We start from the raw sequence: 14,685 nt of genomic DNA, 5'->3' as shown, positions 1-14,685 counted from the left end.
GGCATATCCAATATTTCCGCTGTAAATAGCCACATGCTGAACTGACAACCTGCTGCAGATAATTATGAAATGGATTATGTTTGAAAAGCGCTGCAGCAGAATGTAATTTTTATCCATAAGACCTTTAAAAACAGACATTTAAATGATGGACTGATGAAAAAATGGTGGGAGCAGTGATGAAAGGAAGGCTGTAATGTTGCTAATCAACTATAGACCTATATCTAACCTTCCCTTTCTCTCCAAGATCCTTGAGAAAGTAGTCGCTAATCAGTTATGTGATTTTCTACATAGCAATAGCTTATTTGAGGACTTTCAGTCAGGATTTAGAAAGCATCATAGCACAGAGACGGCACTGGTGAAAATCACTAACGACCTTCTAACTGCATCAGACAAAGGACTTGTCTCCATACTTGTCTTATTAGATCTTAGTGCTGCATTCGATACTATTGACCATACCATTCTCTTACAGAGACTGGAACATTTAGTTGGCATTAAAGGAATCGCACTAAACTGGTTTAAGTCCTACTTCTCTGATCGATCGCAATTTGTTAATGTTAACAATAAACCCTCCAATTACGCTAAAATTAACCATGGCGTTCCTCAAGGCTCAGTGCTTGGACCAATTCTATTCTCCTTATATATGCTTCCTCTAGGCAATATTATTAGGAAACACTCAATTAACTTTCACTGTTATGCGGATGACACTCAATTATATCTGTCAATAAAGCCAGACGAAACCAGCCAGCTAGCTAAACTTCAAGCATGCATTAAAGATATAAAATCATGGATGGCCTATAATTTCCTGATGTTAAACTCAAACAAAACCGAAGTTATTGTGCTGGGCCCGAAACACCTACGAACCTCATTAGCCGAAGATATAATTACTCTGGATGGCATTGCCCTGGCCTCCAGTACTACTGTCAGAAATCTAGGAGTTATTTTTGATCAGGATCTATCCTTTAACGCCCATCTAAAACAAACCTCTAGAACAGCCTTTTTTCACCTTCGTAACATTGCTAAAATTAGGAATATCCTATCTCAAAACGATGCTGAAAAACTAGTCCTTCATATCTTGAGGACCTCTTAGTACCTTATTGTCCCACTAGAGCCCTACGCTCCCAGAATGCAGAGTTACTTGTGGTTCCTAGAGTCTCTAAAAGTAGAATGGGAGGCAGAGCCTTCAGCTATCAGGCTCCTCTCCTGTGGAACCAGCTCCCAGTCTGGGTTCGGGGGGCAGACACCGTCGCTACATTTAAGACTAAACTGAAAACTCTCCTCTTTGATAAAGCTTATAGTTAGGGAGTGAGGAGTTGCAGTGAACGCCTAGACCGGCGGGGCAGGGTGTATAGCTGCAGACACAGTACCACCGCTTTTCTCTGCTTCTCTTTACAGTCATCAGATTTACCTATCGTATAATCAATAATATAGTGCCTCTCCTAGTTATGCTGTTATAATTCTAGACTGCCGAGGAAGTTCCTTCTTATGACACGCTCTTTTCTTTTGTTTCCTTTTATGCACATCCTGTCTCAGAAGTGCTTGTTACTCACCTAGCTCTGGGGAGTTTACTCCCCAGAGTCCTTATGTTTCTTCTTCGCCCAGAACATCGCCTCGGATTAGGGCGACACCAAGACCTGGGTCTTGGGTGCAGCTGTGGCTATGGACCTGCTACACCCTGCTACGCTCTACGATTCCCTGCAATGCCCGGCTACGTCCTGCTGCGTCCACCGCGTCCACCCATGCTCTGCTGTGCCACGCTACATCCTGTACCGTCATAACCCCAATCGTCAGACACCGCCCACCAAGAGTCTGGGTCTGCCGAGGTTTCTTCCTAAAAGGGAGTTTTTCCCTCGCCACTGTCGCAATAGCCACTGCTAATGCTTGCTCTTGGGGGAACTATTGGAATTGTTGGGGCTTTATAGAGTGTGGTCTAGACCTACTCTATCTGTAAAGTGTCTCGAGATAACTCTTGTTATGATTTGATACTATAAATAAAATTGAATTGAATTGAATTAATCAGTCACTTAGAGCAGAATGTTTCCTTCCATCTTGTACAGATGAAAACCTGCAGGGTCACTGTGTGTAAACTGCTGCTTCTTCACGATGCCAAAGAGGAAACTTTACAGTCCTGTTTGCTCTTGTGGTAGAAATCTGACTAATTGATCCAGCAGTTATTATTTAAGTTGAAATGAGGAGCTGTAAAGAGAATAAAATAATAATTGAAGTAGTTTTTTTTTCCATTGTGCTGGTGATAATCTAACTATTGTATTTTGTGTTGTGGTGGTTGGACATATTGTATATTGTAATCTGCTTTTTCACATGCAGAGTAGATTCAAAAAAAGTAAAAAAAGAAACAAGAGAACATCCTTTTGATGGCATTGTTGACATTTTTCAGTTTGAGTTGGAAAGGGGGTGGGACATAACGGGTTCCAAAATGTTTTAAAATTTGTGGCATTTAAGGTTAAAAAAACAAACAAATGACTATTGGTTGGAATTCTCTTTTTTAGTCACAGCCAAAAATACCAAATTTTCTATGAAAAAGGCAGTAGCTGTTTGTCATAAAACTGAAAACCTTTCAGACCACTAAAAGATGAACATGGTTAGATGAAGTGGTCAGCGAGCTGAAAACCTAATATATTTAAAAGGTGGAATCTGGGATTCTGGAGAAAGACTGTTGATATTTGAACTCAACACCCAAACAAATACACCTCTCCTGTCAGTGCTCCTTCAACGTTAGCATGTGGTAGATTTATTGTCCCTCTTGTTCCCACTGCCTTTCTCTTTATACATCTATGGCCTTTCCCCTGTCCTGTGCACGAGAACCTACAGAATAGTGTTGTTTGTTTCCCATGAACACTGTATTTTCTTTAAGCGCGCACACAGAACGGACAGCTAGTGGACGGAGAAATACGCTAAATTTGACAAAAAGTGTTGCAGAATCGTGTTTTTTTAATAAGCAGCAGCAGCGGGAGAGTAGGCCACTGCGGCGTTTATCAGGTGGTAGTTACACGCTACATTTCCTGAGTGATGCTGTCGCGCCCTGGCCTGCAGCAGCAGACCGCTGAGGGCTCGGAGGAGCTCGGCCACCCAGGCGGTGGGCTGGTGAGCTGTTGATGAAGTGAGGGGTCACTGCGGGGCTAAGTGAGACCTCACACTGGACAAGCAGGCCAGACCTCGGGCCACGATGGCATATGGGTGTGAAGGAGGTGAGGAAGCTGTGGAGGGGTGGGGGTGAGAGGTTGGCCGAGCTGTCCATTCCGCCTCTCACGAGACCCCCAGCTGTCACAACAGACACTTACCAGCTCTCACACTAAACACCCACCAGGGAGAGGGGGGCAGCATCCTTCCTCTTCCAAACAGAAGGATGGAAAAGAGGAAGGATGCAGTGGAAAAAAGAGAGGGTAATCTCTTCTTCCTGCTGCTGTGATGTCTGAGGAATGGTGGGATCTGCCCCCGCCACTGTCCCTCTGCCACTTCTGAAGCCAGGCTGCAAACCTGCTAATTATAGCCTCTAAAAGGATGAAGGTGTGACCCAAATAGTTATTTTAAGTCTGGAGTAGATTTGTGAGAACCACTGCAGAGAGAGAGAGAGAGAGAGAGAGAGAGAGAGAGAGAGAGAGAGAGAGAGAACAAAACACACAGCTGCAGGGCTGGCGAGCCCAGGTCACACTGCAACACTGTAATGAAAGCAGTTTGGACTTTCTTTCCATTGGACCATCTAGCAGAGGTGAATAGAGCAAAGAGAGGGCATTGAGTCTAAGTAGTAGTCCAAGTATAAAGGATCATTAGAAACACACTACTGTATTGGCAAACTATCGGCATCAGTCCAAGATCACTTTGACTGCAGAGAAATAATGCTGAAATGATGAGTCAGTTAAAAGATTAGTTAGGCAATCGATGGTGAAATAATCCATTTCAAATTGAATCACTGATTTTATTCAGAAATAAATATTCTAATTTTGGTTTCACTGATGTAAGGAGTTGCTCATATCATAACATTTTTAATTATTGGTTTTGGTCAGAATAAGTGAGCAATTTTAAGACTTTATATAAATAAATAAATAAATAAATAAATAAAATATACATATTTTTGACAAAAACCAAAAACAAAGAAATAGTAAATTTCATTTATGGATAGAAGTAACAGTTCTACTTACTGGAATACAACTGCAATAGTGATGTTTTAACCATATATGGCTGGCTGTACTCCTGGTTTCATGTTAAGCTGTTGCTTTATGTCAGTTCATGTGGTACATTTTAGAATATGTTTCATATATTTATCAGGAATCCCTCCAGGAATTCGCAATGTCGCGATCGCAACAATTCACACAAATTCAACAAATCACCGTGAATTCAGTGCGACTTGCGATTTTGACCAATCGCCGCAACTTTGCCGCAAATTTGACCAATAAGTGTAGTTTCCCACGACTTTAACCAATCCCAGCAGTCCCACGTGCCAGACTTTGCGTCAGTATCTGACGCTGAGAGCCACTGACCAAGCGGGAGTGAGAACGGGTAGACGTAACACACGCACGTCGCTGAATTAATTTCCTTGATTCTGGTATGAAGAGGAGATGTATGTGACTCAAACGTCTCACAATTACCAACAACACGTACAGCGAAAGACCGTGCATAACATTCAGACTGTCCTGCCAACCTGTATACATACATACATACAACATCAAAGTCCGCTGTAACAATTTTTCACTCTAAAGTCGCTGAAAGCTGCTGCTGTTTCCTGTCGGCTCTCTGCAGCGGGCGGGGCTGCAGCTCAGTTCCCCCCACGACTGACGCGCGCACACACACAAACACACACACACACGGTGGACGCAGGAAAAACCGGAGATGAGACTTACAGGATGACCTAAATTGAGGACAGCTACGCTCGTTATTGTAAGTGCAATGATTAAAGTTAAAGTCCAATAAGTAACGTTACTTTATCAAACCGTATGAATGTGTCCCAGCCCAGGTTAGGAAATTAACTAACAATGAAAAGATCAACAAGCCACTGACACATATGTTCACATTTGAGTAATTCAATAAATTATTTTTTTCTCTTAAATCCACCAGCCTTTTTCATATTATACCAACATTTGCAGCACCCTGAGCCATTTTGATAAGGTCACTAGGAAATCTCAGCCCAGAGTATTTTTATTCTACCCGAAACAAGTTTCTTTTAATTTTTAAAGAAGTATACCAAAAAAAAAATCGCAACTTTCTTTTTGCAATTTTCACTGTCTCTCTATTGCACCAAAACTACAAAAGACATTGCAACTTTTATAGCATTTTATTTTTTTTTAAAAGCTGCCGCCAATTCAGGCATTTTGGGGGGCAACAATCTCAACAAAAGGCTGGGAAATCCTGGAGGGACTTATCTAGTTTTATGTATTTATTATGTTTTGTGTATCTTATGTTCAAGTCTGCATGTTTTATGTTTCACCTGCCTGCAAGAAAGTTAAAAAAAAGGTTAAAAAAAAAAAAAATTTGTCTTGAGTAAAATTGGAAGCTGTAAAAACCTCAACAGCTGTGCATCTGCACAAAGAAAAAATGTATAGCAATTTTGTGTGATATAGGTGTAAACATATAAAAAAACAATCAATCATATATGATATTGGTGTTGCTTTTAAAACAATCAATCATATTTTCGGGAAACACTTTCTCCCAAACTGCTCTTTTAAAATCATCCACAACATTTTTGTTACTTGCTTTAAAAAAAAGGTACAGAACCTACATTTTACCCCAGAAATCAATGTTAAAATGACACTAATTCACAAACACAGGTTACCTATTCTACATTATAGTGTATGAAATATCTTGACTGTATGAGAATGTATACATCAATGAATGCAGCAGTGATCTCAGGAGAGTTTTCTTCCATGACTACAAGTATTTTCTCTACAGAAAAACTTCTCACACCCACCTGCCTGTTTGTTGAATACATGCTGCTTACACCATTCTTCGACCAACACCCCCCCCATTCTTTTCACACCTGATAGTCTATTGACGGAGTGTCCCGGTACCACGCGTATCACTTAACCCCATGTCAAAACACAGGTGTAACGTAAACCCGGAGAGCAGGCGAAGGTCCTGAGCTCACAAAGGTATGTGCGAGCTGGGAATAGCACCCTGCATGTAGCAGAGAACACAGTTACTGCAGGCAGGGGAGCTGGAAAACAGCCAGACGCTGACAGAGGGGAAGGCACACCTTCGCCTTAGGGATTCACAACACGACGAGATAGAAATGCGACTCAGCGGTTATGAAAGGCAGAAAGTGATAAGAGTAGTTTTGGATGGAGGACAAAAAGGATTGGTGGAAAGATTGGTGCTCTTACCATGGCGCCCCGTATATCCGGAATCCCTTTATGGTGACGTCCGAGTCCTGCAGGTACACACAGTTTGTGAGGAGCGTCTGGACATTGTCAAAGTCCTCTGGTTTGAGTTTGGACACTGAGGGGAATCGGTAGTAATCCTGCTTGACCAGCTCGGCCATAAAGTCCTTATCAAAGGTCAGCTCGTGGTTCCCGGCGATCACCACCTTAAACTCATACGGGAGGCCACCTAGAAGAGACGAGAGAGGGAGAGGGTGGTGAGCTGAAGCCCTGCATCCACATATGCATCCACATGTTGAGCTCTAGTCTGTAGCCCTTTCTTCTCATACTAGAATATTGTCCTCTCTGACATTTTGTAATTATCTCTGACCTGAAACAAACCATCTGCTGTAAATGTGAATGCATAGCATTCAGGAACAATTGCTCCCCCAATATGTAGCTGATAATGCCTGAATTAATTTTTGTGCAAAAGCTGACTGAAGTGACGGCGGAACATAGAACTGAACCGAGGACGTTGCAGTTACACGGTATGAGTCTGGTTCCATCCTGCATACCAGGATGTCAGATCTTGTCCAAAGGTTTTAGTATCCTGTGTCCTCTACTTCAGTTTCAGCTCCCTGATAGGCCTGTATTGCCTTTGTATTATTATTACCCCCACCAAGGAGGTTATGTTTTCATGTGTTTGATACACACATTATTTTTCTCTTTCGTTAGCACTGTGAGATAGGGCGTGTGGCAGAGGTCTGCGCTCTCTGAGTGCTATTCCAGTTGCGATATGAAATTACAGGAAACATAAGCATCAAGTTCATTCATACTGAAAAAAGTTTCAATCTGTTTTTAAATTTTAAAAAAACTGGACAAATAAAGATTTAGAACAACTCTTAACTCAACAGTGATTTTACATTCCTGAAAAATGTAGGTGTATCCTTACAAATGTTTGACTTAGCCCAGAAAACTAATTTGCTGCTTGATAAAAGTATTTCTGATCTATATTTGTACATATTTTACTGCATGTTGTCAGCAAATCAGCAAAGGACATTATTAGTATCGGCAAAGTATTTGTTTCTAAGGTTGTTAAATTAAATTAACAAAAAGTACAACAAATTCTTATGATTTCATTACACTGCAAATGATTCTTTACAAACAATACCAAACTAATTTACTAAACTAATTCTTCACACGCTGCACATTTTGTCCAGACTGTACAGCTCTATTCTCAAGGCAGATAAGTATTTCATAAAGTCTCAAAGGGATTATACTTTCCACCTGGTTGTCCTAATACTTTGTACATGGAGCATACATTCCCCCTGTATACCTAACTCAGAGCACAGATCAGGCCTGGAAAGAAAAGTCAGATGAGCAAAGGGGGAAAATACCCTCAATTCAGACAGTCAGAGAGGTTACAACCACAGCTGACGACTCTGCTTGACCCCAGCAGACCACCGTCCATCTCTGCAGACACCGGGCAGCTGGAAAAAGCATGAACCTGAACTAAATAGAGAAGAACATCTATTACAATTCTCATCCCCTCATCTTTCAACTTCTGCTGTGGCCTTTTCGCTCTCCTCTTTCAGGGTGATTTGTCCCGGTTCCCCTTCGCCATCAAGAAACTGACTTACTACTTTATTCCAGCAGATTGAGCACTCAACGAAAAGCTCTGGCCTTCATCACCCCTCCATTCTCTCTCTATATTTCTCTTTTTCCTCTCTTGCATTCTGGTGTTTTAGGCGTCCTGTTGATTTTGTTACTTTCTGTCTTTTGTAGCCTGCTCTGCACAGTAGGTTCTTTATCGACTAATCTGCAGGCTAATTTATGTGTAGAGTTAACCAGCAGCAACCCCCAACCCAGGCGATATAATATATAATAAAGGCTGCTACTAACGATTAATCTGCTTATTATTCTCTTGATTAATCTATTAATTATTTGGTGTATAAAATCTCAGAAAAACGTCTGTCTCAGTTATCTTTAGCCTAAAGTGTTCGTTTTGTCAGACCAATACAAATATCTTTTGTTCACTATTAAATAATACAAAGAAAAGCAACAAATCCTCACAAGTTCCTCACAATCCTCACACTTTAGAAGTGTGGCATTGACATGAGCGATGGCTCAATGCTATGCTAAAGATTTCATCGTGATTGCTAAAGGACATACTGTCATATTGTTTTGGTGACGTAATGTCATGTAGTGCTGTCAAGAGGTGATTTACTGATTTATTTTGTTTTATTAACTGAATACAGTTTCATAGCTTTGAAAGCATTGACGTTGGATTGAGATTGATATTCAGAAATCATCACTTCCAACAGATTAAGGCAGCCTGTGTTAATGTGGATGTTACTCAGTCTCGAAACACGAGTAGGAAATTGGTTCTGACATCAACTCTGGGCAAAAAGAACACAACTTAAAACGTACCACCATCTAACCTCCTTAGGATGAACGTGTAGTGCTGGGTAGCCATAATTACAAATCAAATAAACATTCAATCCACTTTTCAGATGAAATACTGTATATAAACTTAATAGAAATCTAAATTTTTACTGCCAATGACTTCATCTAGCAGAGGCTTTCAAAAGGTTTATGTTTATTGTTGGAGCTTCTGATATGAGCACAGCTCAGTCAGCTGATTTTGGTGATTTGCAAGTGTGAAGACAATGGGGAGTCTGATTAAATGGAGCTAAATTTAGTTGAGAAGTCAAAGTTTAGAGGGCTAGATCACACATATCCTTTGCATACGTCCTTTGAAACTGCTTTTCGGCAGCTATATTTTAACATTTAGCAGATTTTACAGGGTCTCCAACACATTTGACAAAAACTGTGCAAAAGTCAAATGTATGTACACTGCATAATTATTGCACATATTTACAGGCAAGATTAATGCATCCACCTACAACATGGAGTTTGACTGGCAGGAAAGTATTCGGCTTATCAACACTAGCCGATAGCCCTCTTTACAGGAAGTGCTTTTGTCCGTTTTGAACCTCTGCTCCATACTGCTCTGACCAGTGATAGCAGAAGGCTTTGATGCATGCCGAGAGGGCAAATTGAATAAAATGTTGAATAAAGAATCCAATAAAAAAATGTTGAATAAAAATGCTTTTGCCTCATGACAGTAAGTTAAGGAAAAGATGTACACGCACTGCTCAATGCAGCGTTCAAGCTCACAATTGGAAATAAAGATAATAGAAACTGGATAGAATATAAATTCAATCAGTATACGCTGGCTCAATCCAGATGCAGATAAAAATTTCACCGCATCTGTGTGTCAGAGAGAGAGAGAGAAAGTGTGTTCTTTATTGCTGAAAATGAAAGAATCATGGTTTCCCGGTCTACAGGTTTCATTCCCCCTCCTCTAAATTAGCTCTTGACGCGTCTCAGGATCATAAATTCCAGTCTAACCTTATGCAGTATGAGAGCACCGTCTCTCAGTCCCCCAACACACACACACACACACACACACACACACACACACACACACACACAAAATGGTGGGGGGAAACATAATTACCATCAAACATCTCTACAGTATCTCCATTACTCTACTGGGAATTTCTACTGCTTTTTATTGCCACTGTGATCCATCTTACAGAGGGCTGGTGGAGTGATACACCTAGATTTATATTTTATACTTCGCCCACAAACGTGTATGAAAATTAAAATCAGCACAAAAAAACTCTGAAGAACTACATGTGCAGACAAATGTTTTACCTCTCAAAAAGGCAGATTTATAAAAAAATCTAAAAAACATTTAAAACAAGAAAGTGTTTACACAGTGCAATACTTAAAACACACTCCAACCATCCCTCTGACATCCCTTCAATTAAAAGGTGAATATCTAAGAAAATTAAAGGGAATCCTTGAGGAAATATGATAGAACCAAATCAACATGTTTTCAAATTGGTGCCGAAGCTGCGGTCTTAAACCACACACACACACGCAGGAAGTGAACAAAACCTTCATTTGTTAGTTCTCATTGTTGAACACAACGCACGCTACAGAGGCCTCTGGGAGCAGCTTAACGCAGAAGATCAGAGCTGATTCAGGGAGCGCCATCCTCTACGTCGATCTCCAATGATCTACTTCAACAGGCCGAACAGCAGTCGATGGCCGGAACAAACCGCTGCCTCCTCCAGAGCCTTCTGAGAGGAGCAGACCAAGGAAGAACACTGCTCAGTTTACAGACGCTTTAAATCTACAACCTGATACAGCCCAGAGTTTAGAATCTCTTTGGATGTTGTTGAGTATTCTGTTTTAGTTGTATCAATTCTGACTGGAATTCCAAACGTAATAGTCTTTACCTGTACTTTAGTTGTAATTTTTTCTACCCTCGAGAGAGTTCCGAGAGGTTGATGACCAGGTGTGATCTCCACACGCACAAACCAGCCATGGTGCTCCCAAATACACTGAGCCATTTTCCACTTTGCCCTGCATCGATCCCCAATTATGGCCAATATCGTGGTTTTTACTGACGCTTAACAAAGTACACACACAGACACATACACACACACTAGCTGTTTGTGTTGATGAATGGAGGAGTTTGATAGAAAAACTGACAAGTGTGCCCTCCTGATGGTGCCAGGTGCTGTGTTTGTGTGTCCAACCTTTGTATACGTGTGTGTGTGTGTGTGTCTGTGTTTCAGGAGTTTATTAGGGCACAACACCTGGCAGTAGGAGTCAGCCTGGTAAAGTGGGTGCACTACTGTGGCTGTCCAACTAAAAATCACATTCACAATTCATAAAACCGAAAATGAAAATTTTAAAAAGGTTGACAGTATGTTTAAAATAGTTTAAAGAGGATGTTGACTTCTGGGTACCAATACACTCCCTGGTAGCTAGTATCCAAATCTCCTAATCTCCAAATATGGTGTCAATGGTGCTATGTGCCTTCCATTCACATCAAGCAGGAATTTTGCATCACTGACCTTTTGAAAACGCACTCCAGAGTGGATACATATGAAAACAAAAAGGTTACAGTTGTAGCGACCAACCGCATGAGGAGGAGGAAGAGATTCAGCCATTTCACAATGTGGACTGTACAACAATCCCTAAAACACTATGTGTGAATGGAACCTTTGCTGTCATACAAATGGTGTTTTTAAATGTGTCTGCGTTAGTGTGAACACAGCCTCGAGTTTACATACGGCAAAGAAGTGGAAGATCAGGAGGCGGCGAGTTAGGATTGAGATGGAAGCTATGTTTTAGGTAAATACTGTTGGAAATATGAACATGCAGAGCATACTGACCGACAGTAGAGAAGTGGATTATGCTGCAGGAGTGGTTTGAGAAGTCTCTACAGACGCCTGAATTTCTTTTTTGCTGTGAAAACTGGGTCAATGTCAGAATCCGCTGTAACTGCTGTGAATCCAGACAGACTGCAGCCGCTGTCGTCTTTGGAGAGGCCAAACTTTGACAGCTACCTTTCAACTCTACAGGGGGTGAGTGTCTGATACTCTAAACAGATTTTGAGAGCAGTGCCACTTTAAGCTAAGGGGTTCTATTCACTCTATTATTGTAATTATTCACCGTCTAGTTTAAGAAAGTGAACTTCATGGTTAAATGAGGAACATTTTCACTAGAAATGTACTTTCCACTTTTTTTGTGCACAGGCCAGACTACTAGTACTACGAAAAGTGAGGAGGTGTGTTCAGATAGCCTGGGAAAACCCTGACGAACTTCCGGCAAATTTGAGATTTGCTCTCCAAGTCAGTCTGGCCAAGAGCCCATTCAAGCCCACTTCCAATTTTTCCAAATCGAGGCACCAATCACAACACGATGACGATAGCGCAGCGACGGCAAGCAGCTTTTTGTTTACATTCAACATGACGGCCACCGAAGCGCAGCAACCCGTTGATGCCGCTGCCGCTGCTACGTCACCATTTGAGCGGCGTCCATTGGTGACGCCACTTTGGAAATGAGCTGTGAATGAACGTTACCCAGACCCACTCTCAGTTACAACTAAGAAGGGTCTGGTGTCAACCAGGCTAGTGTCCAGGAAAGAACACAAAGTCAAATTTCCCCTTGGCCACTGGATTATTTTGGATGTGTATTCTCCCCCTAACAGCCAATGGGACACATTAGGTGTAACTAGCTAGCACAATTTTATGTCAGGAGGGTATCTGTGTGTATTTGCGTGTCTGACTGATTTAAAAACTCACGAGGAACTCCAGGGGCACGTTCAATGTGAAAACTGTATGCGCCATATTGGTATGGCTTCCGGGTTGAGCGACGTTTCCTAAAAAACGTGTGTCAGAGGTGTTGGGGCTTGCTTACACAAAAACACACAGCCAGTTTTGTCGGGGCTAAATGCACGCCAGTTCTTATGGTAATTTCCTTCAGCGTCTCTCCTTTTTACTCTCGTCTCTGTAGGTTTATGGAGTTAAGGCTTCGGGAGGCACACACATTTCCCTCAAGTTTAAACACGCATCTTTACCTTGATTCGTGGCGAAGTTGTCCACTTGTGTCTTTCCATTGTACTTTATATACAATCGTGATGCCTCTATAATATGCTTTGCATTCAGTATTTTAGACGTTGTGCTGTTACCGTTAAATCTCAGGAGGTTGTTTAATCTCACCTGCTGAGGGCTGATTAACAGGCAAACTAAAACGATTGAAATATAGACAAAATAATTAAAATTTCTTAAAACGTTACAGGCAAGTGTGGTGGGTGGCACCTATTGATTGATGCACTTGGTGAGAGGGAATGTCAGACAATATGTGTGGTTTTTTTATGTGGGTGAAACATGACTACATTAGAGAGACAAAAATGCTTCAGGTCTCGTCTGGGGGGGCTAGAGATGAAATACTTGCTGCTGGGATAGCGCACGCACGCACGCACACACACACACACACACACACACACAGGTCAAAGGTTAACTGAGCCAGGGTGTTAGGTCAGAAGGGTTAAACTGGCAGTTGTGGGATCAACACGGAGGGGGGGGGGGGCAGTCATTGTGTGGTCCAGTTACTGGTTATGTGTGCAACATGTCTCGTGCCTTTGCCCGTCCCCCTGCTCACGAGAGAGCTTGTGCTTGTCAGCTTTGTGTGAGTGTGAAAACCAATGCGCGCGTCCAGCGGCGTGCAGACGAATGTGTGTCTTAAGCAGCTCAATACCTAGCCAGTCGTTGAACTTCTTAACCTCGGAGGGCAGGCCCAGCTCGGTGAAGTCACCCATGTGCAGCAGCACGTCGCCGTAGGGCATCTGGATGCCGTCTGTACGCGAGTGTGTGTCGGACACACACACAAACCTGGTGTGTCCTGCTGGCTTGGGAGTGTCATAAGGAATGGGGTCCACCCTGAAAAGACGGAGACACAAAGAAAGGGAGCTGTGAACATTTATCTCAATAATGATACTATAGTAATCAAAGTATTCTGTTATTCATTAGATGTGGATCCTCAATTCTGATATTTATTTTGATTAATTCTAATCTGTTAAGTTAAAGTCCCTGATGTTTGCAGACATTTTACTGTCTGTAAAAAATGTCGGTTACACTTTACTTGAAGGCATCTACGTAAGAGTGACATGACACTGTCATGAACGTGTCATAAACATTATAAACAAGTCAAACGTTTATGACAAGTTAGGGTTAGGGTTCATGTGTCACGACAGTGTCATGTGTTCACGACAGTGTCATGTGTTCATGACAGTGTCATGTCACTCTTATGTAGATACCTTCAGGTAAAGTGTTACCAAAATGTCTTTATCACCAGAGCAGTAACTTTCTCATAATGCTTTCAATCTGAAAGGTCATTTTCTTACCCGTCAAATGACACAGTCAACAGTAAAGTATGTTATATTATTCTAAACAACAAAAAGACCAAACTCAACCGATTTTGCAAACAATTACATTTTCCACTTATTTTTGAGACATCTGCCTTTGGTTTTATTTCATAATTTTGCACATTATTCTCTGTAAAAAGGAGCTGCAATTCAAAGAATGTGCCCTTTTCCATTTTTGTGATATTTAAAAAAAAAAAAAAAAAAAAGGTGTACACAATCCAGAAGCATATTTTTAGGAAATGTATGCTAATTTCACACCAGACAGCAGAAGGGGCACAATTGAAAACCAGAACCTTGAAAATATCATTTGTTGTGCAAAATAAATTATATGGTCCACAGAATAATGCATGCAGCAGAGCAAAATGCATCTGAAAGAAAAGAGGAGACATTACAATGGTAACAAATGTGTAGTTTGGGCCGAAAAGGTACCAGCGATGGGTTGATTTGTGCACACAAGGAGGGCAATAGCTGTTTTGTGGCCACAGATTGGCTAAAGAGACGGTGAATTAAGGCTTGCCATGTCCTCTCTATCCATTATCTAAAGAAAAAACACTTAGACCCAAGTCTGGCTGGGAAAAAAAAAAAAAG

At 41.4% G+C, this 14,685-nt stretch overlaps 1 protein-coding gene across 3 annotated transcripts in view; it reads right to left on the bottom strand.

The window, feature by feature from the left end:
- mpped2a (metallophosphoesterase domain containing 2a) overlaps positions 1-14,685 on the bottom strand; it is a 72,264-nt gene that overhangs the window by 32,319 nt on the left and 25,260 nt on the right. For all 3 annotated transcript variants that reach the window (XM_031323610.2, XM_031323609.2, XM_035999229.1), the window contains 2 exons: positions 13,431-13,612; positions 6,330-6,555 (listed from right to left, as the gene is read on the bottom strand). In XM_031323610.2, the coding sequence (XP_031179470.1) occupies positions 6,330-6,555; positions 13,431-13,612 (408 nt within the window). The remainder of the gene's footprint in view (positions 1-6,329; positions 6,556-13,430; positions 13,613-14,685) is intronic.

The sequence above is a fragment of the Sander lucioperca genome, chromosome 3, assembly GCF_008315115.2.
Source record: "Sander lucioperca isolate FBNREF2018 chromosome 3, SLUC_FBN_1.2, whole genome shotgun sequence".
In the NCBI taxonomy this organism is placed as follows: Eukaryota; Metazoa; Chordata; class Actinopteri; order Perciformes; family Percidae; genus Sander; species Sander lucioperca.
This window is presented reverse-complemented; position numbering and strand designations above follow the sequence as displayed.